The 24,561-nt window shown below is 42.1% G+C and overlaps 3 protein-coding genes across 5 annotated transcripts; 1 reads left to right on the top strand and 2 right to left on the bottom strand.

Annotated features, from left to right (window-relative positions):
• Positions 1–262: 262 nt before the first annotated feature.
• noxred1 (NADP-dependent oxidoreductase domain containing 1) lies at positions 263–2,524 on the bottom strand. The gene is made up of 6 exons (XM_029461383.1): positions 2,301–2,524; positions 1,999–2,180; positions 1,248–1,428; positions 1,016–1,170; positions 632–830; positions 263–541 (listed from the first exon to the last, which is right to left on the bottom strand). Exons 1-6 carry the CDS (start codon positions 2,453–2,455, stop codon positions 385–387), a joined length of 1,029 nt encoding a protein of 342 aa, XP_029317243.1. The 5' UTR covers positions 2,456–2,524; the 3' UTR covers positions 263–384.
• A 296-nt stretch (positions 2,525–2,820) lies between these two features.
• atg2b (autophagy related 2B) lies at positions 2,821–21,191 on the bottom strand. 3 transcript variants are annotated; one of them, XM_029460195.1, is made up of 43 exons: positions 21,104–21,191; positions 20,044–20,464; positions 19,766–19,928; positions 19,466–19,618; positions 19,276–19,378; positions 18,894–19,056; positions 18,636–18,815; positions 18,415–18,511; positions 18,137–18,301; positions 17,854–18,005; positions 17,487–17,595; positions 16,975–17,218; positions 16,719–16,881; positions 16,138–16,230; positions 15,836–16,024; positions 15,397–15,670; positions 15,197–15,305; positions 14,917–15,118; positions 14,297–14,439; positions 14,012–14,169; positions 13,297–13,472; positions 13,040–13,187; positions 12,587–12,789; positions 11,959–12,039; positions 11,705–11,811; positions 11,529–11,621; positions 11,355–11,425; positions 11,189–11,265; positions 10,933–11,103; positions 10,715–10,847; positions 10,433–10,632; positions 10,114–10,343; positions 9,897–10,014; positions 9,468–9,659; positions 9,289–9,390; positions 8,675–8,753; positions 8,379–8,589; positions 8,217–8,286; positions 8,050–8,132; positions 7,762–7,883; positions 5,076–5,230; positions 4,827–4,976; positions 2,821–4,051 (listed from the first exon to the last, which is right to left on the bottom strand). In XM_029460195.1, the coding sequence occupies exons 2-43, from the start codon at positions 20,203–20,205 to the stop codon at positions 3,821–3,823; spliced, it is 6,225 nt and encodes a 2,074-aa protein (XP_029316055.1). In that variant the 5' UTR covers positions 20,206–20,464; positions 21,104–21,191; the 3' UTR covers positions 2,821–3,820. The 3 variants fall into 3 exon arrangements, with proteins under 3 accessions (XP_029316055.1, XP_029316053.1, XP_029316054.1); XM_029460193.1 differs by having other exon boundaries at positions 13,040–13,190; XM_029460194.1 differs by lacking the exon at positions 21,104–21,191 and adding an exon at positions 21,011–21,076 and having other exon boundaries at positions 13,040–13,190.
• Positions 21,151–24,515, top strand: gskip (gsk3b interacting protein). Its single transcript, XM_029460196.1, has 3 exons — positions 21,151–21,451; positions 23,468–23,713; positions 23,800–24,515. The coding sequence occupies exons 2-3, from the start codon at positions 23,471–23,473 to the stop codon at positions 23,956–23,958; spliced, it is 402 nt and encodes a 133-aa protein (XP_029316056.1). The 5' UTR covers positions 21,151–21,451; positions 23,468–23,470; the 3' UTR covers positions 23,959–24,515.
• Positions 24,516–24,561: the final 46 nt, after the last annotated feature.

Genomic DNA, 24,561 nt, shown 5'->3' on the forward strand with positions numbered 1-24,561 from the left:
TGTTCATTTGTAATATTCTATTTTGTGTTATCTTAATATGTATCACTTATTACCGTATTACCTTATCCATTTGTATATTATCTTTTTGTCAAAAAAAGATCCTGTTCAATAAGTTGTATAATGCATATTATCCAGTATATGACGACTATTGCTGTGTGCAGCTGATTGTATTGTTTTTCACACATTTACCATACAAATTATGTATGACATACAAACATATTAAAAGCAATATCTGCAGGTATCACGAAAACATTGTGTTGAGGCCTATTTATTGAAATGTAATCTTGCATATATCACATTATAATTTTCAAAACAAAATGTGCAACATAAGAAACATAATCTAGGACTGTAGTTCGACACCCTTAGATAATTTACAGTTAGGTTTTACATTAGAGAGTAACTGTCTTCTTTTGCTGGTGTCTGTAGCAGGGATTTGTATGCTGCAGAGATGCACTGTTGTGTAGATTTGCTGCTTGATAGAAAGCACAACAGTGGTGTCTCCCTGGTCTGGACATCAGAGAGAGAAATCCAGGGAAAAGGTCTTTGTGGGGGGGAAAAGAGTCGAATCAGGACTGACAGGACTACGATAGACAGAAATGTATATTCTTGGGCTATATAGTGTTGCACTCACTCCTCTGTAAGAAGGGAAGATGCATATGATGCACTGATGAAACTGTGTGTGTTTAAATCCACAGTGTGTGGCCATTTCTCTTTAAGGATGCTGTTGATAAGAGAGAGAGCATCACTGGATCCCAGACTGGTAGAAGTGCAGATATTTAGCAGGCTGTAAAACACTGCACACACCCAGTTCAGACGCAGCGAAATGCCACCTAAATATGTGAATTACAAGTCAGCTTAAAGAGTTATACAGAAATACAACTTAATATAAATAATGTCAAATCAAGGGTGAAGCCTTACTCCAACTGATTTCAAATGCTTTCCCTTACGTCTTATAAAAAAGTTATACAAGCTCTGAGAAAGAAGTTGAAGTCTGCAATAATGAAACATGGCATACCGCTCATTGTAAGAGGACACGATGCCTCTATTAGCAAAGGATCTGTCAAAGACGTGACCAGATGAGTGCAGGACAGCCACACATTTGCAGTGTCACAAGCAACAAAGTCATACTGTGGTTTGAGAATGAAGTCATGGCCAAGAAGCTGTGCCAATCTGGAATAAAAGATTGCAAGAGAGGGAATCATTGACTGAAAAGCAACAATGCGGTATGTGTATGAGTGTGGCAGTACCTGGTGACAGGCACAGCAGAGGTGAAGCTATACACAAGGCAGCGCTTTGACAGGTGAGAATGGAGATCAGCACAGACTTTGGGGAGGTGAGAGGGCAGACAGCAGAGGAACAGAACGTCTGCCCACGCTGCCAGTCTGCGATTGTCAAAGAAACATTCAACTCCTGTCTGGATAAATTCCACTGAAATAAGGAAGCAGCAAGGCAAACAAAAGGACAGGATCTTAAATATATCAGACTTTTTCAGAATACAAAGAAGTAAGTTCAAGAACCTTAGTTAATCATCTTATGTTTAATCATTAACTTATCAATATCAAGACTTCTCACTACTCAGAGCATTTGAATGTTATTAAAGATCATGGGGAATGGCTTAGAAACACAATTCCTAAATAAAAAACATTTTAAACCTCTTTTCTGGATTAAAAGGTTGAGATGCATCTTTTGTGAAACATTATATTTTTTGTAGGCTATATGAGTCAGATGTAAAGGCCTATTATATGTCAAGTTGTTTAGGATTATTGGCATTTACAACACAGGCATGTTTACTTGCAGAAGAGAAAACTTTGAGCGCCTTGAGATTGCTTTTAGCTTTGAAAGGCGCTTTACAAATAAAATGTATTATTATTATTATAAAACATAATGCAGTTCCAGTGTTATGTAGCCTACACTGGCTGATTTAGTGGGTTTCACTGCATCAGTACACTTTTATTTGGACTTTCAAGTGCCTTGAAGTGTCTTATTTTGTCAGTGTACCTGCAGATTCTGGTCTTCTACTGGAGATCTTAATTTGTGATGGTTTGATACCAGACTTTTCAAGGAGTGAGAGGAGCAACTGTTTCCCCATGTGACCCATCCCAAGTATCCCAACACAGAGGTCACAGTCTTCTTCTGAGGTCAACAAGTCACCGTTTGCAGTATGACTTTTGATGAGACCGCTGTAAATGTAAACGTGCATCAATCACAATGACTTCAAACAGTAACATAAAATATGGGGAAAAGTAATAGAGAAGTTCTTCCTGTGTCGTACACAGTTGATACAGATACAGATCATTTACCTCAGTGAGCGGACCAGTTTACACAGGAAAGCTGCGTGCGCGCACCCGCAAAACGTGAGTCCAGCCGAGCGTGCACGAAGGTAAAGTAACTCTTTCTCATCCTCGGTCAGTCCAGTCTCAAAAGAACTGCTAAAATCAGCAAATACGTCCACCATTGCCTCAACGTTTCAACAGGGTTAAGTTTTTCAGAAAGTGGACAGTGACAAGCTTTACAACATAGTAAAAATGTATCCTCCCGTTTCCATGGCAAAAGAACAACTTCCGTTTTAACGGCCTACCCTTTTCAAAATAAAATGATTCGTGACAAACGCTGCTTGTTTTAGAATAAGAGCCGATTGAGTCACACGGCTGCAAATGTAAATAGAAACTTATATAAAAATATTAATTCTATTAACGTTTTTGTTTGCCAAACTCTCCCATATCCGATCTAAGGGTGTGGATCATATAAACATATAGAAATGCCAAGGAGTCCATTACATTCAGCTATGAAAAATCTAATCATACCCAACCACTACTCTGGTGGATTTAACAGTTTTTATTTCACTTTCATGCTTTTAATACAAATTCAACTGTACACTTATGTACATGAAAATCAAATCAAAACATACACGACATTTCACAACAAATATCAATAATCAAATATACACTAAAAAAATTCAATTGTGCAGGATATTAAGACTTTGCTTCAAGATTGAGTAGTTTGTGTCAACTATTTGAAAATGTGAGCGGCAGAATGACACATAAAACATGAGAACTGTTTTTAAATTTTAAAAGCAGCTTATTAGAACAGCAGCTTTTGTGAAAATTCCACAACATTGATAACAGCTCAAAATAAAATTGTGAACATTATAACAAAGTTGGGTACTCCTGCCATCTGTCATTCATATGAGCAAGTCACCCTTGGAGTCACTAAATGTGCTGACGACAGAACTTTAAACAGCTGTAACACATTCAGTTTCTATACTTGTTCTCTTTGCATGAAATGGTACACATTAGGATATTTACAGTAAATAACAACGCCCACATATAGCATGTTATATAAATTAAGGGTCATTACACCTATATTAGTGTTTGTTGACACTAAATATGATGGAGAGAACGTAACCCCACACACAACTTGTAAACAGAGCTGCTTGAGAATAAAGCAAATGTTGTGCCTCATGAGACGACTGCCTATTTTTCTTCATTGTTATGACTTTATATTTATAATGCCGTTGTCTATCCTACAACAAAACATTATTCACATAAAGACAATATGTGGCTCACATCCCTTTGATTAAACATACAGTTAGGCAATGTTGACCATAAAGGCACTGTGAGGAAACTGGTAAGCTGACAAGCTGAATCACAGTGGCTCAAATTGCCACAAGATGAACAGTATTTTATTTACACTAGGGCTGTATGTCTACTTCTGAAATGTTCCTCTCAAAAAAATGCTCTGAAGAAAGTTTCCAACGCATTTTTTTTTTAGCTGTTGCTTCTGCAAAGTCATGGTTTCAGGTACCATATGGCAATAAGAATTACTCCTCGCCCTGCCTCCATTTCTGAGACTCCTCCTGGCGTGCATCAGGATGAATCTGGTTCCTCATTCCACCCAAGACATTGGAGGTGGCTTCAGTGGCCATAATGAGGGGCTTTACCACTGCTGGTGGCAGCTGGCGGAGAACTCCACCCACTGCCCCCGTCATTCCACGCTGCTCGTGCTCCCGGGTGGCTGTGTCATAGATGGTCAGTGCTGTGTCTGTGATGCCCTGTGGATGGAAACACCACAAAATCCTCAATAAAAACAGAGTTTTCTTTCCATTAAACGCACAGTATGTCATTTTCTGCCACTAGGGGTCTCTCAATCAAAACAATAATAAAAGACACTGGACAAAGCAGTTTCACGTATAAAAAAACCAAACTGCGTTTCTCTGACGCAGCGGCTACTGATGTTTGCTCAGCTCGTTTCTTTTATAACTTCAGATCCAGACGTTCAGAGGGATTTTACCTGTAGCTGAATTATCATCAGAAGTCTCCTCCGCCTCAAAACAAAAAGGACTGCGTAAAGAACCGCTAAAAACACTGAATAAAGATATTTCATATCATAAACCAGTGTTTCTCCAACACAATCCAACTACTAATGTTAGCTCAGCTCGTTTCTCTGATAACTTAAGACCCAGATGACTAAAATCCTTCATCCGGTTACAATATATAGTTACAAACAACCAAGATCTAAAAAGTGTATCGTAAAGATATGGCTTAAAACTGGATAAAAAGTTAATTTATGAGAGCTTCTGGCAGACAACCGAAGCATGCGTAAAGGGGATATGTCGCTCTTACAGGAGACCAAAGCAAACGGATCATTACCGTGATTAAAATGATAATATATATTTCTCAAGGTTTGAAAATTGTTGTACCCAACTCAACAAAATGACAAATATAACATACATATTTTTGGACTTTTTGAAGCAAAAAGGTTACATATTATACCTTTATTGTAATAGAAGTGAAAATACTGGTCATTGTAGCTTTAGGTTTATTTACCTCTTTTACAACAGTATAGGCTTTGGCTACACCTTCTCTCAGGTCCACTGGCTGATGAGCGAGTCCATAATGGGAGAACCTTTTAATTCTCTTTGTGTCTCTCTCATCGGGCACCGGAGACACCATGTCATAGGCCGTCTCCGCTGCTGCCTAAAGACGACACACAACAAATAGATTTGCACGATGCCTCATGAAGCCACTAGTAATAAATACAGATTTATTTTAGTGACGGTGGAAAAATGAGTTTACCTGGATGGTCCGCACCATCCTGTTGGTGAGCTCCAGAGCAGCCATAGCAGTAGAAGTTCCAAAGGAGGCCGTGCCGCGCTGAAACCCGCGGACTATCCGGCCATCCTTCCTGTACTGCTCAATCGGGAGCCAGACCAAGTCCCTGAATCCCTGAACTGAACAGAACATTCATCTTAAGAGAGGGAATGCATTACCTGAGAGATACACTTGAATCAGGAGGCTCACTGCACTTTATTAATCATGAATTACATGGTGCCAAAGCTTCAAAGAAATTGGATAAACTTGGTTCTAAACTTTTAGGAACTTAAATATTGGGGGGGGGGGAAATCTGGTGCAGTTATGGCATATTGGGAAATGCTGAGAAGAAATACTGATAAACTGATTATATGCGACAGTAATAGATGAGAAAGAAAATGAACGTCAATAGTAATACGAAGTTAAGCAATAGACGCTCTAGACCAGGGGTGGCCATCCCGCGGCTCTTTGCCCAGCTTCATGCGGCTCTTCAGTTCATATCGAATTTTATTTGTGAGTGTGTGTGCTGTCAGTATGAAAGCATGACAGCGCGTCTAATTTTGATGTGGCCCAAGAGCCAATCACAAAAATACCTGCGATGCAGTGAACCAATCACCGTCGAGGGGGGAAAAACCTATCGTAGAGTAAACACTATCTGACCATCTGAGTTCGATCCCAAAATTGCAGGTAAAAAATGCACAGCTAAGCGAAAATATGAAGACGAACATAGGACGTTTTATTAGAGTGGGAGAGTTCATATTCATATAAAAATGATGCCTGACCTAGTGCAAAGTGTATTTGCGTTTGTTAACAAACTCAAACTTTTTTAAGACACTTCTTCAAAAGGGAGAATTAGCGCATGTTCCCTCTCTGCTAAAAGCAAGCGGACAAGCCACCGGTGCCACCCTGAGAAAGCAAACAGCCCGATATGCAACATTAGTTGAAACCCTGCACGAAAACCGGTTCCGACCCAGTTCCATGATCTACAGCTGAAAAGGTCACAGATTACGTTCCTCGTCGACCCTTTTAATGCTGAGACGGACTGTTTGAAAGCCCCGCTAGTCACGGACGAGGCGGTGGCCCAGTTGGAGATGATTGAACTTTGTGAGGAAGATTGACTGAAACCTGTTCTGAGGGAAGGGACCCTTGAGTTCTGGAATATGTGCCAATGGAAAATATCCCAATGTCAAACGGGCTGCGCTCAAGCTACTATCAATGTTTGGGTCAACATACGTCTGTGAGTCGGTGTTATCTACCCTGAAACACGTGCAATCAAAGAATCCATCTGTTCTGACACACATGTGAAAGAATTGCTTCGAGTGACCACAACGGAATACAAGCCAGATTTGAGGAGGATTGTTCGAGGCAAGGAATGTCAGAAGTCCCACTAATTTAAAGAAGCAACATGCATAGGAAGATAAAACACTTTTTCACATTTTTTTACTGAGAGTTTGTGTGTGAGACACAATGCTCATTGTTGATAATAACTGGCCTCTGAATACTGGTAGGAGGGGTTTAATTCAATTTCTGTCAATATTATGGGTCTGGTGTCTTTCAGCTTCTTCTTCACAATACCCCACATATTCTCTATGGGGTTCAGGTCAGGGGAATTGGCAGGCCAATCGAGGACAGTAATGCCATGGTCAGTACACCAGTTACTGGTGGTTTTGGCACTGTGGGCAGGTGCCAGATCATGCTGGAAAATGAATTCCTCATCTCCATAGAGCTTTTCAGCAGACGGAAGCATGTAGTGCTCTAAAATCTCTTGGTACACAGCTGCATTTACTCTGGGCTTGATGAAACACAGTGGACCAACACCAGCAGCTGACATGGCTCCCCAAACCATCGCTGACTGTGGGAACTTCACACTGGATTTCAAGCAACTTGGATTTTGCTCCTCTCCAGCCTTTCTCCAGACTCTGGCGCCTTGACTTCCAAATGAAATACAAAACTTGCTTTCGTCTGAAAAGAGGACTTTGGACCACTCTGCAACTGTCCAGTGCTTCTTTTTCATAGCCCAAGTCAGACGCTTCTTCCGTTGTCTTGAGTTCAGAAGTGGCTTGACCATGGGAATACGGCTATTGTAGCACATTTCCCAGACACGTCTGTGAACAGTGGCTTTTGATACCTGGACTCCAGCTTCAGTCCACTGTCTTTGAAGCTCCCCCAAATTCTGGAAGCGACGTGTGTGTCTGTCTGTGTGAGGGTGTGTGTGTGTCTTTGGGAGGGAGGGTCTTTGAGTGTGTGTGTGTGTGTGTGTGTATAAGTATATGTGTGTGTGTGTGTGTGTGTAAAGTTTTAGATTTAAATTTAGTCTGTGTGAGAGAGAGGAGAGGAAGAGAGTGAGGGAGCACAGAGAAAGGTTGAGAACAAAAGAGAGAAGGTGGGGTGGGGGGTGCATCTGTGTCTGTGTGTATGATGTGGCTCTTTGCAGTAACATAGTAACATTTTTGGCTCTTAACCTCTGACTGGTTGGCCACCCCTGCTCTAGACCATTATATCATTTTAATTTGAATCATTTATAATAACTGTAAGTGTAAGAGCCACACGGTGTGAATATAAGTTCATTTAAATATCATGCAAAATTCACAATTCATATTTTCTGAATGCCACTACATGAACCATTAATGCACATTGGGAAATGTGAGTTCAGAACATGCATCATACTCACCGAGTTGCACCAGAGAGTGAATGGGTCCCACGCCACCCAGGAGTCCAGGAAGCTGGTTCTTCTTTATGTCATTAAGCCACTCATTTATTGCATAGGAAAACAGCTTATCCACACCTAGTAATCTGAAATACAGACAAGTATTAATCTTCTGGGAACGATTATTGGTTCTCTGCAAGCATTACACACTTGACGGGGATATATCATGCAGTATTGTCTGGTCTATTATTTCCAATATATTAAATAATAAGCAACACAGTCTGATATGAGATATTACTGAGATAAACATACCCTTGTCTATAACACAAGCGCCTCAGTTTCAGCTCTGAACAATTAAGCTGCGTCAACCCGATAATGATCCCTGCAAATGTTCCCTGAAACAGAGCAGTCATGGATCACTTTACAGAGCCCGACTGAAATAATGTGGAATGAATACAGAGCCATCAGAGAACATGTACCTGATCCATTGCAACATGTTTCCCATGGTAATCCAAGCGAATGGGAACCTCAGAGGTAAATCGAAACTCCCTGTTAGGAAAAGAAAATGTTATCAAAACACAAACAAGCAAGTCAATTATTCCTTCAAAAGAGGTTTCATTGTTTCGTTTTTTAACACGGACCTAAAGAAGATCGGTTGGTCTGTGAAGGACGGAGCGGAGGCTTCGTTGTCATTCACTTCCTCCCTGCCAAATGTGGATAAACCATTGTGGCTCAAACGTCTCTGAGCCGGCACTGAGATGATTGGGGCTGGGTCCTGGCTGCTGCCAGCGTGCTTGGAGAAGCTACAGGAGATCTCTGGGGCAGCCGCTTTCTTTGTGGAAACACAGACGGCTGAAGAAGAAAATATTATCATTAAAAGAGAGGCTCATGTTCCATGATGTTTGAGTTTAAGGCACGTGTGAATAATGAACGTTACCTTCTTGAGCAGGCGGTGAGAAAAACTCGACTTCAGTAGCAAGACTGGTAAAGAAGTCCTTCAAGAAGAACAGTGCATCCTTCAAACAAACAAAACACAAGGCTGTCACTTAAATGTTACTGAGGATGCTGATGCATGTCTTTAGTACAAATCAAATCAAATCAAATCAAATTTATTTGTATAGCCCAATATCACAAATTATACATTTGTCTCAGTGTGCTTTACAGACTGTACAGGTTACAACATCCTCTGTCCTTAGACCCTCGCATCGCACAAGGAAAAACTTCCTAAAAGAAACCCCATAATTAAAGGGGGAAAAATGGAAGAAACCTCAGGGAGAGCAACTGAGGAGGGATCCCTCTCCCAGGACGGACAGACGTGCAATAGATGTCGTGTGTACAGGATAAACAACATAGTACAAATACAACATTTGACAGAAATTATGTTGTGTTGGAAAAAAAAAAAGAAATAGAAAGTTTGGATGAATCCAGGAAAATGTCAATAAGGCTTCCCGGTGTCCAGCAGGACCAGGTCAGCAGGCGCTGTCACGATTCATGATCCTGACGTAAACTTTATCAGTGGCAACTTTATCAGTACAATCATCTGTCTTTTACCTGATCAATATTGAGGCGAAGAGGCATCAGAGAAACACGCAAACAGCACTCCTGGGGAGCCTGGCCTGACTCAGGACACATGTGAAGAGCCTTAACTGTCAACTGAGACCAAAAGCACACAAGAAGTTACACGAGGTCAAGACTTGCCAGGGTTAATGCGAGTGTGTTGTCTTCCTCACCATGTTAGAATGGGCTTTTCGGGGCATTTCCTTGCTCGAATACAAGTAGAGGAACTTGTTCATCTGCGAGGTCGCCAGTCTGTCTCGAATCTCCAAGTCCTGCACAACAAACACCTGCCGGGAGACTGGCTGATCCATCGCTGGCCCAGAAGCCACCTGGGCTTGTGGGTACACCTCATGCTGAAATCTCACCTAGAAAAAAGGTGAAGAAATGACTGAAGGTCTAAAAAATAAAATAAGGGTATTTGGCAGAAAAGCGGTCTCAGGGTGCTGGGCTGTGCTCCATCCCAGCGCTTAATCCAAAAATCTACCTTGCTGCCCTGGGAACAATGCCTTTTCTCCAAATATATGCTTGACAATAGATGCTGGAGCTCAGAAAAAAACACTAAGCCTAATTTAAATACCATTCCAGGTGAAGAGGAACTCTACCTTGCTGAGTTGTATCTCCATCAGGACGTCAGGGTTCCTTCCTCTTCCACCTCCTGCCCGTCCTGAAGCCTTGGTCTGTCTGACTGGAGTTTGAGAGGGGGAGCTATGAGGTGTAGACCTGCAAGACGGAGAAAAGGATAAAAAATTAAAACAAGTCGGTTTCCCTTCGAGCACAATTAAAACAGTGTGCGCCACAGTTAGATAGTTAATGGCTCACCCCCGGCTTCTTGCAGGAGAGGCTGTGAAAGTGGCACTCCCAAAGTCCTTCCCACCGTAGAGGTGCCAGATGACAGAGATCTCCTTGATGAGGTAGCGCACCTCTGGGATGGGAAAGTTCATGGCTCCACGGCTGGAATCGCTTCCGTCTAGAGGCTGACTGAAGTAGTCATTTTTGATTTCCACAGGATCGGAGGTAAGTTGCTTTACCACTGGCTCCTGATCAAGATCCTGAAACACACATCGCTTACAGTGAGCCAACACAGACCTTCTGTCTCTTTGTTACGTAGCCATAACTGTGTGAAGGAGTATATCCTGACCTCTCCTCTGGACCCTGGTGTCTCCAGGATACAAAAGTCGTCCGTCTCTTGGGCCAGGTTAGGGACAGGAGTGATGAGAGGAGAGTGAAGCATGGGGTAAGAGGGGCTTGAATCTTGGATAAAATTCCCACTCTCATCGGGGAACAAGAATAGGTCTGAGCGAGGCGGACCATGGTCTTGATTCTGCTCCTCGTGTGCACCTATAGATGTGTGAAAAAGTATAAAATCTAGTTATAGTCATATCATTCATGGAGCTAAAACTTTACTGAACAAAGTCTTCACCATTCTGCTGCAGCCCTGGTGCATGCTGCCCATCGGTCTCCTCCATAGCTTCACTCATCAGATCCTGCAACATCTGCTGATCAGTCTCAGCGAGCAACAGGGTCTGAGATGTGGGCCGGCTAGGAAACTCCGCCTGTCCAAAGATACACTCAAACTAAGCATGTATGACCAGTAGAGTTTTACAATCCTATCGAAGCTATGTTGGCGTCACTGCTGACCTTGGTTCTTTGTGTTGTGCTGCTGTGCTTGGCCTCTGGTTCTGCAGGGGGCAGTAAGTCTCCATAGCTGGCTACGTACTGGATGAGGTTCATGAGGGCGGCACAGGAGTCCGAACACGTTCTGATGTGAATAACGTCACTGGAACAGCGCAGCTCAAATCTGGGCTCCAACTATCACACAAGGGACAGTAAAAAAAGGAATTTTTAAATCAAATGTTTAAAACATAAATGTAATTTAGAGACAGACAACTCTTACCAACTTTCCATCCATTCCAGGTTTGACCGCTGTAATCCTCAGCTCCAGTGTACCCATGTCTACTACTTGGACATAGTCTGTGACAAAAAACAAAAGCAAACATTAGTCAAGGCTACATTTAAAAAAAATGTTAAGCAATTTTAAATCATCACTGAAGTCAACTTACCGCGCGCGAGATTGACAGAGACAGCATTGCTCTTGTCTGAGAGGAATAGAGCCGCTTCGTCCAAAATGATCCTGTGCACAACATATTACACTCAACTAAAACATCTTATTCTATAACTCAATTGCAATTACATCTCTCGATTTTGTATCAGCAACACCAGTACTCGGCTCATACCTGAGTGTTGAGGAAGACAGGTCTAAAGAGACACTGCTGGAGATGCTGAAAGTCTCGACAATCAACAGTGATCTGAGTGGCAGGTAAAGTGGCCTGTCAAGAGAAAAACTAATTAGAAAACACACACAGACAACAAATAATTAAGTATGCAGTGCGAGGTCTGAAGTCTATTTTACCTGTAGTCGAGAGAGCAGCTCCACAAATGTAAATGTAAAGTGGTGACGGACGTAGGAGGTGCGTAACCCAACACAGGCTCATCGGAAACATTCAGAAAGTCAACAATCTGTACAAATATTGGCATTGAGATTACAAATGTGGGATTGTATTGCATTATATTTCCCTCAAATGCTTGCTGAACATGCATGTGAAGGCACAAGAGTAAAAGAGGTTGTGCAGGAGTTAGTGAAGTGGGAGCTCCATCTTGGCTTACCTGGTCATACCAGCCCAGGCTGGGAGGGACCACTCTGTGCTGCAGTGTGGCTCCTCTCACTCCAACAGCAACCAGAAACTCCTGCATAAAAAGGGAAACATCACCGCAGTCAGCAGAAAACAATATGTTGACTGAATGTGGTTGAAACAGGTGTTACTGCAGGAATAATTATACAACCAACATATGAGTTTAGCTTAGTTTCAAGTCTTCTTCAACACAGTCTGATAAACGATGCTCTCATTTAGAGTAAAATTAAAGGCTGAAGCAGGGCAAGCTTTATGGCAGGCCACCATGTGATGGCTACCACAGCGAGATGACGAGGGCTAAAACGCCAAACTTCAAAACAGTAGTCCACAAACCAATGGGGGACCTGTGGCTATGTCAACTTATTTTATACAGTCACATCTTTAGGCCTCTAAAAACGACTCAAATGTAACAAACTAAACATTTCTGTAAGGTGAAACTGCTCACACCTCACTGACCTATGCAACGTGACTCAAGAAGACGTTGCTTCAGAGTCCCAGCAATCCACCACAGCTCAACAGACAGAGAGTGTATACCAAGGTGAGCTAACGCTGCTCTGCCAGCCAGCGTGACCTTTTACCCGTCGGTGATTTGAGTAATCTACCTTGACATTGCGTTCTGCATTCTGTGATGAGATTTTGACAGCAACAGACACCATGCTGCGGGCCTCCAGACCAATTCCCTCTGAGGGTGTTGAGGATCTCTCAGGAGGTGTCTCAGATTGGTAGACGGTTGGCTCTAACCAGTGCGGATGTGTCCTGCATGGCAACTTGACGTCTAAGCCAGAGGTGCCACCATCCACAAGTCCTGAGCAGATTAACAGAGGCATGAGTGCATGAAGGTCCGAACAGTGACGTAGAAACAGTCTGGTTGTATAGCAGTACTCTATATAGTTTAGGTCACAACACACACACACACACACACACACACACACACACACACACACACACACACACACACACACACACACACACACACACACACACACACACACACACACACACACACACACACACACACACACACACACACACACACACACACACACACGTTTTACCTTGATGATACATGCAAATGTTACTGGTGTGGAAGCAGATGTAGTGTTGGTCTTTATAGCCTTCGTACTGCGTCACACTGAACAGCAGAGCATTTTTCACCTCCAGCCAGAACTCGCCATGTTTGTTTTTCAACACAGTTTTATCCTCCTTCTGGGACAAAGATGGAAACTCAATTCTACTTTCAATAAAACGAGATATTAGGAATGTGTGAATAAAACACTGTGAGTAAGTGATATCAGAAAGGATGTGAGATTACCTTCGCGTTGGTTTGAAGAGACACCAGGCCATGATTGACACTGATGATGACAGAGAACAGGCTCTGGGAGGTCTTGCTTTGGAGTTTGGGCTTTTTCTTCTTGCGAGACCTGAGGCCCTGGTCAGATGCAGGACAGTAATAGTGCATGGTCTCCTCCTCCGAGCCACTGGTCTCATCTGTAAGCACAACACAAAGCATGTCTGTGAAGTGAAGTTTCTACAACCCAAATAGAAGAAAATTGTAGAGTTGGAGACTGTTAAACTTTCTTTGCACAAACGGCCTTCTCCATTAAAGGCACAACACTCTGGATAGACCAACCTGCCAGCTCAGAGCAGATTCAGGATTGTAAAACATTTCCTACGACAGTGCTGGTAAAAACGTGTCTAGAAGTGTAATCATCATAACTTCTGGACTTGAGTCAATTCCATGAATGTTCTGCTTTCTGTCTGTTGTCCTAACCCGAACCCTTGTTTTTGATTATTATATGAACTAATTATAGGATTTTAAACAGTAACATGTCATTTTAAAGATTACTTGAACAATGCCCCTCAAGGGACTGGTGTTGGAAATGAGCTTTAGTGTATATCAGACACTGCTTCAGCAACTGTCAACGTTTCTCTGTCCCTTACAAATAAACTACCAATAAATAAATACAAATAAATTCTAAGAGTGTGACCCAGTGCAAATTCATGGGAATTGTTTTTTGTCGTCTCACCCTCGGGACCGGTAGAGCGGAACTGGCTGAAGCTGTCCTTGGAGTAAGTGTTGATCAACTGACTGGCGACAGAGAGTCCAACTCCATACGGCATGCTGTCCACCGTCTCCACTGGAGATGGAGCAGTGGGCTCCCACAGCAGCAGGTCATTGTTTATCCTACAGCATTGAGAATATACATTACAAGTGTGGAACGTGGTGGGGTTAAGTATCTTATCATATCTTCCACGGGTATGCACACAGTTTTTGCACTTCATTTTGACAGTCCACTGGCCAACTGACTTACCTGTTGTGTAGTTTTTCATAAAACGTCTTGCTGGGGAGCACTAATTGCACATTGGGGAAACACAACTCAAGGATGAAGCGAGAGTTGTTCATGGTTTTTTCCTGGAACTCCGTCATCTCAGCAACATCACCAGGGATCACCATCTGGAGTCAAAATAAAGATTTTTTTAATGAACATGGGCTCGTCACCACCTGCTCTGTCAACAGGTTAGGTAAGCAAAGCAGTGCTCTATTGCTGTTTGCATAATGATGCATCTGGCATTCATTAGAATACATCAACCAGAAGCTATCCTCGCTCCTGAATGCAAATGTCACCACCTGCACAAAAAATAGCTGCATTTGGACTATTGCCATTATCAGAACTACAACTAATATAAGAACATATGTGTGCTGCAACATTTCTTATAGTGTAAATGGTGTTTTCCTAATATCACACATATCCGTGTGTTGATAACATGCCTTATGAATGGTCCAAATTGAGAACATTTTGAGAATGAGAAGTTGTATTCTGAGAGCACTCTAACATAAATATATCAGGTGGTATTCATACACCTGGATCATTTCTAAGCCGATACGTTTAGCAGTTTTTACTGTGTATTCACATTTTTGGCGATGACCTACCTCTTCATTCTCATACATAACCCTTCGTGACGAAAATGGTGACGGCTCTGGTTTCCCAAAGTCACACACATCCTTCAGTGAATGGGCAGCCCCTTCCTCCTCTTCCTCTTCGAGGGAATGGTCCTCGGCCCCCTCGTCATCTTCAGCGGTCACCCGCTCAAGGATTGAGTGGACTGCGGTGGGGTTCATCTTCAGCACAACCCTGCTCAGAGAGATCAATATCACTGAGAGGCGCCCCCTGAATGGACAGATCAGTCTGAGGTTGGTTAGATAAACGTACCTGGGCCAATCAAATTTGACACTTTCAGATGTTGTCATTTCTCCATCCATGGTGTGGGACACTCTGAGGAACCGGGCAACCGGTTGATCCGACTCCTCCTGAAACTTCCCTGTGTGCAAAGCAAACAAATTAAAAGCAGTTAGAGAGATATAAAAAATATAGATATAGACGTCATTTTTTCTCTCCTTTCTCCCACATACCAATAAGCTCCCTGAAAATGAGCTCCATTTTGGTTTGGTCAGGTGAGCAGCCACCCATGAACTCCGTCTTCACTTCCAGGTCTTCCAGCTCCAGGAAGAGTACTTCCTTTTGCAGGGACTTCTTGAACCATGGGCCCCTCTCCTGATCTGAGCGCAGGTCAGGGATGGGGAAGCGAATTGCAAGGCCCAGCAATGGCGCATTGACGGTCAGCGATACATGACAGTTGGTAGGAGTATGGCTGTCATCGAGGAAAACCTCTGTAAAGGCCTTATGCTGAGAATTGAGTTGAAAGAAACAAATAATTTAGTTAAATATGTTGGGGACATGATACATATTCGACTGTTTTACCTTTTTAATCTAAGTTTATGACAGTGTGACATATCATTACATCCGAGATACTTCTCAATGTTCAATTCGTAGTTCTTAGGACGGCCTTACCAAGCTGACATGTTTATTATAGGATGTGTACATGTGGGAGGCCATCAACTCTGTGGTGGCCAGCTTCTGAGGTTGTAACAACGAGTTGAGGCGGTCTACGATGCTGATGTCCAGCTCGGAGCGCACAGAGCCCAGCTCCACCTGGATCTCAGCTTTCCTGGGAATGGTGCTGAGGCGAACCTGGCCGCCCTACACAGAGAACCAAAAGGGTTTGACTGAGGAGGAGCCGGACAATGGTACGCAGATAATGCGTTTTCGGTGTTCGTGCTGTGGTTTCATATTGGACTAACAAATGCTGTTACCTGAGGGCCTCTGCGCTCAGCCTGTTTGTAAAGCAGGTGAAGGCAGGTGGTAAGCGGCACATCAGCACTGCTTGTGGTGTCAAATGTCAGGAGCTGAGGTGTGACAGAGAAAGTCGTGAGAAACACTCTTAATGTCATGCCGGCTGCAACCTTCAGGCGTATACCAGGGCTGTCACAATATCAGATTTTAACTACACAATTAGCGTGGCCAAAGGAATTCACAGTAACGATATCTATAGAAGTTTTGAAAAGATTAATCAAATAAATAATGCTGTCAGTCAAATTCATCTTTGACTTTGTTTATTGTGTCTCTTTTTTTTTGCCAAATTAATTACAATCAAAATACGCAATAAGTGTAGAGAGGTGGAGAGTCTAACCATAACTGTACAGAAAGAAAGAAATGATTTAAAAAGGTGCTGGATTATTTACACAATGTTATCATATGTGTATTATTAACATGATATCAATATTTAATTTCCTAAATGTCGTGGTTATCGTCATTAGTGTTATATTGTGACACCCCAAGGCGTACTGAATGTATATGAAGCTCAGTGCAGTGCAAAATGTGCTTAAACTCTAACCTCAGTGTACTGAATGCCTCTTTGGGAGCCACCAATGACAGCCTCAGAGGGGAAAAGACACTCCAGAAACTCCATCTGGTTGAGGGAAACATCAGTGCTGAAAGTCCGCAGGCTGGATCCCTGACAGTGCTCATAGTTGATCTTCAGGCCCTGGCCCACAAACCTGCAAATGTTAGTATAAAATACTTAAACATAGACATAGAATACTTAAATGACAAATCAAGTTTAACCTTGCACTAATGAATCAAAAGTGCACCTTAGATGGTCATGGGGACAAGCCTGGTTAAACACTGTCCGAGACTGAAGAAAAGCAGCTGGGGCAAGCTGGCCTGGGCCCACCATGCTGAAGAAGTGTGCAGCCATGGGGCCGAGGGGACTGGGAGCACCATCTGGTGGTGGCAGCGGGTCGATGTGGAGGAGCGAGACAGCCAGGCTACTCAGTGTTAACCTCAACACCAGCTCTGGCCTCGACTCATCACCGTGGGTTTTGGATGGATGGGCTACAACAATGACATGCATACATAAAGATACTTCATTTTCACTGCGGTGAAATGATAACCATGTGCAACAAAGGGATGCTAGGTTTTCACAGACAAGCACTTAACCAGCTGATTGTCATGTCTATAACCACAGATACAGATGAAGGAAGATGTGCTGCAAACTCTTTTCCATCTCTCTTTCCAAGCACATGGCCACAGAGGGACTAGTATTTAATAGTTTAATGTGTATACAGAATGTAAGAATATACAGATATATTGTGATACTTACAAGTCTGTCTCAGTAATTTCTGAGGGAATTGTAAATCCCGCTGAGCGGGACTTTCTTTAGTGTGCTTCTCTCTTTGTCGTGGTACATCCATGTAATCATCCCACAGAGCCTACAAACACAGATATGATGCCAGATCATTTAACAACAGCAGTTCATTTGGTAGAGTTTTACCACAGAAACCAAAACACCCACAAGTCATTTATATATCTCCTTATGTTGTCAGTATACAAATCTAATTACATTGTACTATCATTTGCTGAGAATGTCAGGATCTAATAGAGTAACCAGACGACTGAGAACTCTTATGCTCCACTACAATAACTTTCAATGTGTCTTCATGACTGCAGTCAAAGAGGTGAAGACTTACTGTGGCATTTCCAGGGGGAGATTCTCCTGGTGAGGCAGAGTAGTTGCTATTGAGTGACAAATCCAAGTCCACGGTGGGCGGTTCACCCAGAGGAGGAAGGGATGACAAGCTGTGAGACATGTCCATGTCTGCCATGGAGAAGAACACATCATCTACACCAACCACAGATGGGTTTGAAGAAATGAAGGAAAAGACAACGAAACAATACATTTCATTAGATGCAACCATGACTTCTGGTAATTCTGAAGCGTCAGGGGTTATAGGGATGGGGTTTCAGTCCAACCTCGACTAGACACAGTTCTGGTGTTCTGGCTCTCAAAGAGGTCGGGGTCCGTTCCTGGCCCGGCGGTGTCCTTCTTCAGACAGCGGTTCAGCTCCATATGGAGCCGATACTCATCTTCTTGCTGTATGGGTCGGCTCTTTCTATCCTTAGCCCATTCCTGTGCACCTTCACACAACGAAACACAAAGAACAGGAAGAAACACTCATTATTATCCTATTTGATCCAAACGTCCTATCATCTATCTAACATCTAAATCTATCTCACATAGGGTTACGTACCTCCACCAGAGAAAGCTCCACACAAGTCCAGAAGAAGATGAACTTGCCGTGGAGACAGCAATATAATAAGTGTATCAATATGTCCAACAACATCCAGCTGAAGAGCAAAGCAGGTGAAACACCCTGGTTAATAGCAATTACCCGTAGTTCATAATATTGATTAAATTAAACTGATTTTTTCTTTCTTATAATATATTGTGATGAAAGCATTCTGAGTTTACCTTTGCTCCAGGCATAGCCAAGTTGTTTTTCAGAGTGAGGGACATCTCAATTTTACCACAGAGGCTCCCGACCTGCACAGGTTCAAAGGGTGTTGAAAAGGATACAGGCTCTGTGAACTGGGGATGAGGCTCACATATAATTTTGGGATTCCAGCTAGGGGAGAGCTTTGGCTCACTTTCCTGCAGAATAAGAAACACATTGCTTAAAGGCTGATACAGACAGTTTTATGGCAAATTTCAAAAACTCACTACACCTACCGCTGGAGTGGGCGAAGATTTACAACCAGCACGGGACACGTCTGAGAACTCATCCCAAAATACGGTGATGTCTTCCATCTGCAAGTTTTTATGTGCAAACGTGGTTGGCTGATGCACATTCACACTTGAACTCTCCTCGTCCGTTTCATCACAGTAAACAATCCTGAAAGCAACCGCAAAACACAATTAGCTTGACAAGCACATACCACATATTAGGGATATATTTCAGACATTTAGCTGCAAGAGTCTTCCTTTCTGATTGATTATAGATTTCAGATTTAAGAAATGAAATTGATAGTGAATGAAGGCTTTTAACTAGATTCTCATTTTGAAAAATATTTAGAAAATCTTGGCTAGTTTCCCGTTTACTTGACAAACTTACTTCTTAATTCGAATCTCAAGGGCGATTCCAGTTTTAGAATTTTCTGGAATGTGTTCGACTCTCAGAACAGTATCCACAAATGTCACTTTAACTCGTCTCAGAACTGCAAGATAGGAAATCAAAATAAATGACTTTACACTATACTAGGCTGGTAAAAGTCTTTAAATGTTGCAGTGTAGACATAATGTACCTGTCTCTATCGTTTCTGCGAACTTCTCTAATCCCTCAAAAGGCTGGAAGCTCTCTCCCATATCATCTGTGAGTTTCTGGCTGAGACATTCTTTGGCAAGCTGCATGCTGCTCGTCATGAAACTGGACCAGTACATGGGCTCGGTGCCAGATGCTGGAGGAACAGCCAGTGGTGACACAGTCATTGACTTTTCAGTAATAATCAGTTGTCAACTTTTTAGCATGTTACAAAATGACAACTTGTTTCCATCGATCTAAAACCTTTTTCAAAGATGGTGTTGTTGTGGCAGAATTTACTAACCCACTCTTGGTCTTGGTCTGAGCACCATCTCCAAACCTTTCACTTCCAGGTCACAGTTTTCGTGCAGTAGGGCTGCCCATGGAACGGTTAGAGAAATTGTCTGGATGAACCCGGCGATAACCTCAAAAGGGGCATCTGCCGTCTCAAGGAGCTCATTGAGTGACTGGGGAACAAGAAATAATGCTGAAGCCTCTCTTAGTTCATACGGATTCTGTGTTTAAATCAAATATCAATTCAGCTGTTGTATTTCTTGCCACAAAAGGTAACACTACACATACCCATTTATCCAATGGCACTTGTGCAAGTGATCCAGTGCCTTGATAGAGGTCTAAACTGAGCTGATCCAAGCTCAGCTTCTCCTGTAGAAAGTTGCCAAGGTACCGATGCAGAAGGTATCTGCAGGCCCGCTTCTTGATGGACTCCGAAAATGGCCAAGGCATCTTAACTCAATAGGTGAACAGTACACTGGTAATGAAAGCGATCTTGAGGCTGTGAAACCGGAATGCTATAGCTACTCAGACAGATATGAATTAATCACTGGTGGTACAGTTGTGTCATCCTGTCGACTTAAAGACATTGAGAAATTGTGAGCTCAAACACCCTTCACATCCCAAAAGGGACACTTTGGAGGATGTGTTGACACTCAGGGTTATATGCAGGAATTGGTCCGACTCCAGTTTGCTGCTGCTATGGAAAGACCTATGGAAAAAGACACACACACGTTTCCCCCCTTTGTAATTTGACACTTGACACAACAGTCTTGTCACATAATGTTTACAGCACAGCTGAAAACAACAAGCTTCATTAATGCGTCAGTTTAACACAGAGACAGTTTAAAATGGCTCTCGAGTAGAATAATAATATAGTACAACATCAAATGTCCAGATAACGTTAATGTTATCCTAAGCACACATTTATCCCCCAGTGTAAACAAGCTAAACGGACTTGCGAAATAACAGTTAGCATGCCACAGACTTGCTAGTCAATAGCTACCCATAGCCATGTTTACTTAAACAGAGCTGTCAGCATAGTCAAGAGATGGGGGTAGCGCTAGCTAGACAAAGGCAATTGATGTAGCTAACTAGCCGGCTAGCCACGTTAGCTAACCTATCAACCACTCCTGTCTGCAGAGTGAGGCAACATTATCATAGCCAGCTAACTGTAGCGGTACATGCTCGTTAGATGCCTAGCTAACTCTAAAATCAAACATTTCTCAAGTTATCCACAAGTAAGATGTACACTCACACACAACACGTTACATACATACACCAGCACGAAGTGACGACACGCATAAGTAAATGAACAGAGTTAAAGATATTAGTGCAGCTGTTAAATTACCTTCTGTGTGAGTTGTTTACAAACACTTTCATGACTCCGCACCAACTGAGCCCACACACTCCGGGGTGGGATTTAGACAATGACGTCACAAAATGGCGGACCTGTGTTGGGCACGGGACACTTTACTGGGTTAAGATTTATTTTAGGTCGTTATTTAGATATTTAGCAGTCAATGTTAAAAACAAGACGTATGTTAATGTGATTGCAGTGTCTGGTTATTTACATATTTGAGGCTCAGCAGTTACCTATCTAACGTTAACGCTCATTTGACTGAACCCTCTCCACGGAGAGCGCGAGAGCTCCGAGTGGGCTGGAAGCTTCCTCGAGCCGGAAAAAACAACCAGCGAGGTGAGAAAACACAATGCTGTTTGATTACTAATTATAATTTTAACATAATCAGATCAAACGCGCGAGTCCTGTTAAATCATGTGTAAAACGCAAACGATTTAAATGCAAAGTGTTTGAAATACGTTTAATTAGCCCACAGCTTTCATTTGTTTTGCTAACTAAATGTAACATATTTTAGACATTTAAATCTAAATCAGTGTAAACTACAGTATATGAATTAGCTGAATTATATATTTTGCATGAAACTCACACAATGATTCAATACTAACTGATCATGATGTATGCATAGACAGTAATCAGGTGTTTTTTTTTTCTTAGCCAGCTACACTTGAGGCTGCAGAGTCCTCAAGATGTCACTACTCAACATTGTATAAACAACAATCAAATGCTGCATACTCATTAATGCAACAGTAATACTAATCCTGTAATACAATAACTAATAATATAAAGCTCACAGGGGTCATTTCTCTGCACTGAAGTATTTTATTTTGTATAATTACAGCAGTACAATTTGTTGATGAGACTTCTGTAGCATTTTCAATGTGGTGCTTTTGCTTGTCATCAATTATTATTTCATTGTGGTATTGCTGCTTTTACTTAAATGAAAGATCTAAATACTTCCTCCACTACGGATTGGAGGCATGTTTGCCAATACGTCTTTAACGATCGTTTAATCTGTCGATTTGTTGATTAGCCGAATACAGCATTATAGGTTTAGTCTACAAAACAAAACAAACAACATATGTCTTTTGATATTTCTATTTAATTCTAATATGCTTTACCAACACTGTGTTGGTTTGATATACAATTACAATAGAACATGTCATAATAATACTTTATCCTCCCTTAAAACATTAAGGCTCAACTGTGTTTTACCTGTATAATCCACATTAGATCAACAAGGTAGAAGGGACAGGATAAGTGAAGGTTGCTGCGTGTTTCACAATCAGTAATTACATTAGCAAGGGCTCATTGCCCATAAAGGCATCCAGCCAACCGAATGAATGATGACGCATCCAGATGCCAGGCAACATGTTTTAGTTGTCATGCAGGAATTTAACAGAAATGCATTTGTGCTAAGGAGGAACAATAGTGCACTTGTAGAAATGGAACAGGTGTTACTCTGAGGTGTTTATTTTCATGGACTATATGGGCCGCTGTTTAATAGTCTGCATTTAGCAGCTTATTATATTCAGAGTGATCTTCAATGAGTGAATGACAGAGGATACTCCGGAGGAACACCAAACCATAGCAGGTGAAACTGAAATTCACCTTACCACTTCACAACAGTGTGCTCAGCCATCAGCTCCTAAATGCATTTAGCATTTGTGAGATAAAACAGAAAGAACTGAGCCACCCATGGCATGTCTGTGCCACCCTTTCCGTCAAAGCGCACGTCCTTCCTACAAAGCCCAGTAATAAAATAGTCAAATCGTGTTTTAGTTGCTTTTTGTGAGTTGATATAAATGTTACTGATTGTGTAAAATGGTAATATGATATAATTTCATATCGATCGCAGCGTATAATTGCAGATGTTATGATATCAGCAAATATTGTGTCATTGTACAAAGAATTGATATAATATCGTATCGTGCTGAAACTTGTGACGCACACTTCTAAAACATACTGTCGTCCACTTTGCACTAAAAATAAAAGGTCACAGAACAGACAGTTTGTTTCAGTTCTCCTTTTTTCTTTAGATGATAGGCCTTTTATGAAACACGTGATAATCCATCCCTACAGCTGAATCACCACCATGCTCATGTTATATTGGTGCTTAAAGCTGTACTGTCCTAAACTGTGTTATAATATATCTTAAAAGATTTAGGATCAGGTGTAGCAGGTGCAGTTTAAGACTTAACTACTGTCTCAGTATAGATAAAACCTAACAGGTAGTCAAATTAATGGTTTCTGAAAAATAGAACTTTTTCTTGTGCCAGTCAGCAAGTTTTAATAGCACACAGTAACATCTGGGCATCAGCTGAGTCAATCAAGAACGTTGTTGTTCTGTTACAGGGGATGGAGATAGACTGCCAGCCCGAGGAATCCGTCATCCCTTCTTTTGATGAGGACTGTGTTGAGCTGGGTGACGTCAAGGACATGAGATTGGAGGCAGAGGCAGTGGTCAATGACGTCCTTTTCGCCGTTTCTGAAATGCACCTGTCACAAAGTTTCAACAGCGCGAAATACGTGGCCTACATAAACGTGGAAACAAGAGAGGGAAACCGGTATTGTCTGGAGCTCACCGAGGCAGGACTACGGGTAAGATGCACCAAAAGTGACTTATAATTTCTTGTTTTTATCTCTCCTCGATTGCATGTTTTACAATCAATCACTCTTCCAAACAGGTGGTGGGATATGCTTTCGACCAAGTGGACGAGGATTTGAAGACACAGTATCACGAGACTGTTTACTCGCTTCTGGACACGCTGAGTCCGGGTTACAGAGAAGCCTTTGGGAACGCTTTGCTCCACCGGCTGGAGCTGCTGAAGCAAAACGGACACTAAAAAAAGAACCATGATGCTGCATAAGTTGTACAAGTGGAATAGGGCTCGATGATGTGGGGTGTATTTGGATATATGAGAGAATAATAACCAAGTCTGATCAAATATTATAACCCATCATGTGACGTCCACCTGCCACCACTATAAGGGCTGCCCGCCCTATCAACTGTGCTTTGTCCTGACTTCCATATCATTGAATGACTTCATGTTAGCTACTGCTCGGGATCAGCTGTATGAGGTCTGTTGCAACATTGTGTTAACTTTACTGTGGAAGGATCGTCCACATGATAGAAATGTTCCGACTGTGCACATTTAGAGTTCTACACCTTTTTGTACTTATCAAAATGATCCGAGAAGGTAGAGCAGCTATTTATATGAATTATTGATCCAGTTTTCTCCTCTGCCCTGCTTTCACTGTAGTTGTGAACTGATATCTGCTCAAATATACCCAACTACTTGTTATTCAGCAGCTGAAAGAGCCAAAGCTATATTCTTTCAACTCGTGTGTGCGCACACACACACACACACACAGCCTTAATGATTTTTGTTGGAAAAGTACAACTAATTGACTTTATTTTGTATTGATGAGAGCAAAGGTAGTGCTGA

The sequence above is a fragment of the Cottoperca gobio genome, chromosome 22 (genome assembly GCF_900634415.1).
Source record: "Cottoperca gobio chromosome 22, fCotGob3.1, whole genome shotgun sequence".
NCBI lineage: Eukaryota > Metazoa > Chordata > Actinopteri > Perciformes > Bovichtidae > Cottoperca > Cottoperca gobio.

Coding starts and splice junctions, on each gene's coding strand:
- noxred1 (XM_029461383.1), bottom strand. CDS start 2,455: ATGGTGGACGTATTTGCTGATTTTAGCAGTTCTTTTGAGACTGGACTG. Junction 1,429..1,998: donor TAGAAGACCAGAATCTGCAG/GTACACTGACAA, acceptor TCCTTATTTCAG/TGGAATTTATCCAGACAGGA. Junction 831..1,015: donor GTGTCCTCTTACAATGAGCG/GTATGCCATGTT, acceptor TCACATATTTAG/GTGGCATTTCGCTGCGTCTG.
- atg2b (XM_029460193.1), bottom strand. CDS start 20,205: ATGCCTTGGCCATTTTCGGAGTCCATCAAGAAGCGGGCCTGCAGATAC. Junction 14,170..14,296: donor TATGAAAAACTACACAACAG/GTAAGTCAGTTG, acceptor TCAATGCTGTAG/GATAAACAATGACCTGCTGC. Junction 11,104..11,188: donor CTGGAATGGATGGAAAGTTG/GTAAGAGTTGTC, acceptor CTTGTGTGATAG/TTGGAGCCCAGATTTGAGCT.
- gskip (XM_029460196.1), top strand. CDS start 23,471: ATGGAGATAGACTGCCAGCCCGAGGAATCCGTCATCCCTTCTTTTGAT. Junction 23,714..23,799: donor TCACCGAGGCAGGACTACGG/GTAAGATGCACC, acceptor TCTTCCAAACAG/GTGGTGGGATATGCTTTCGA.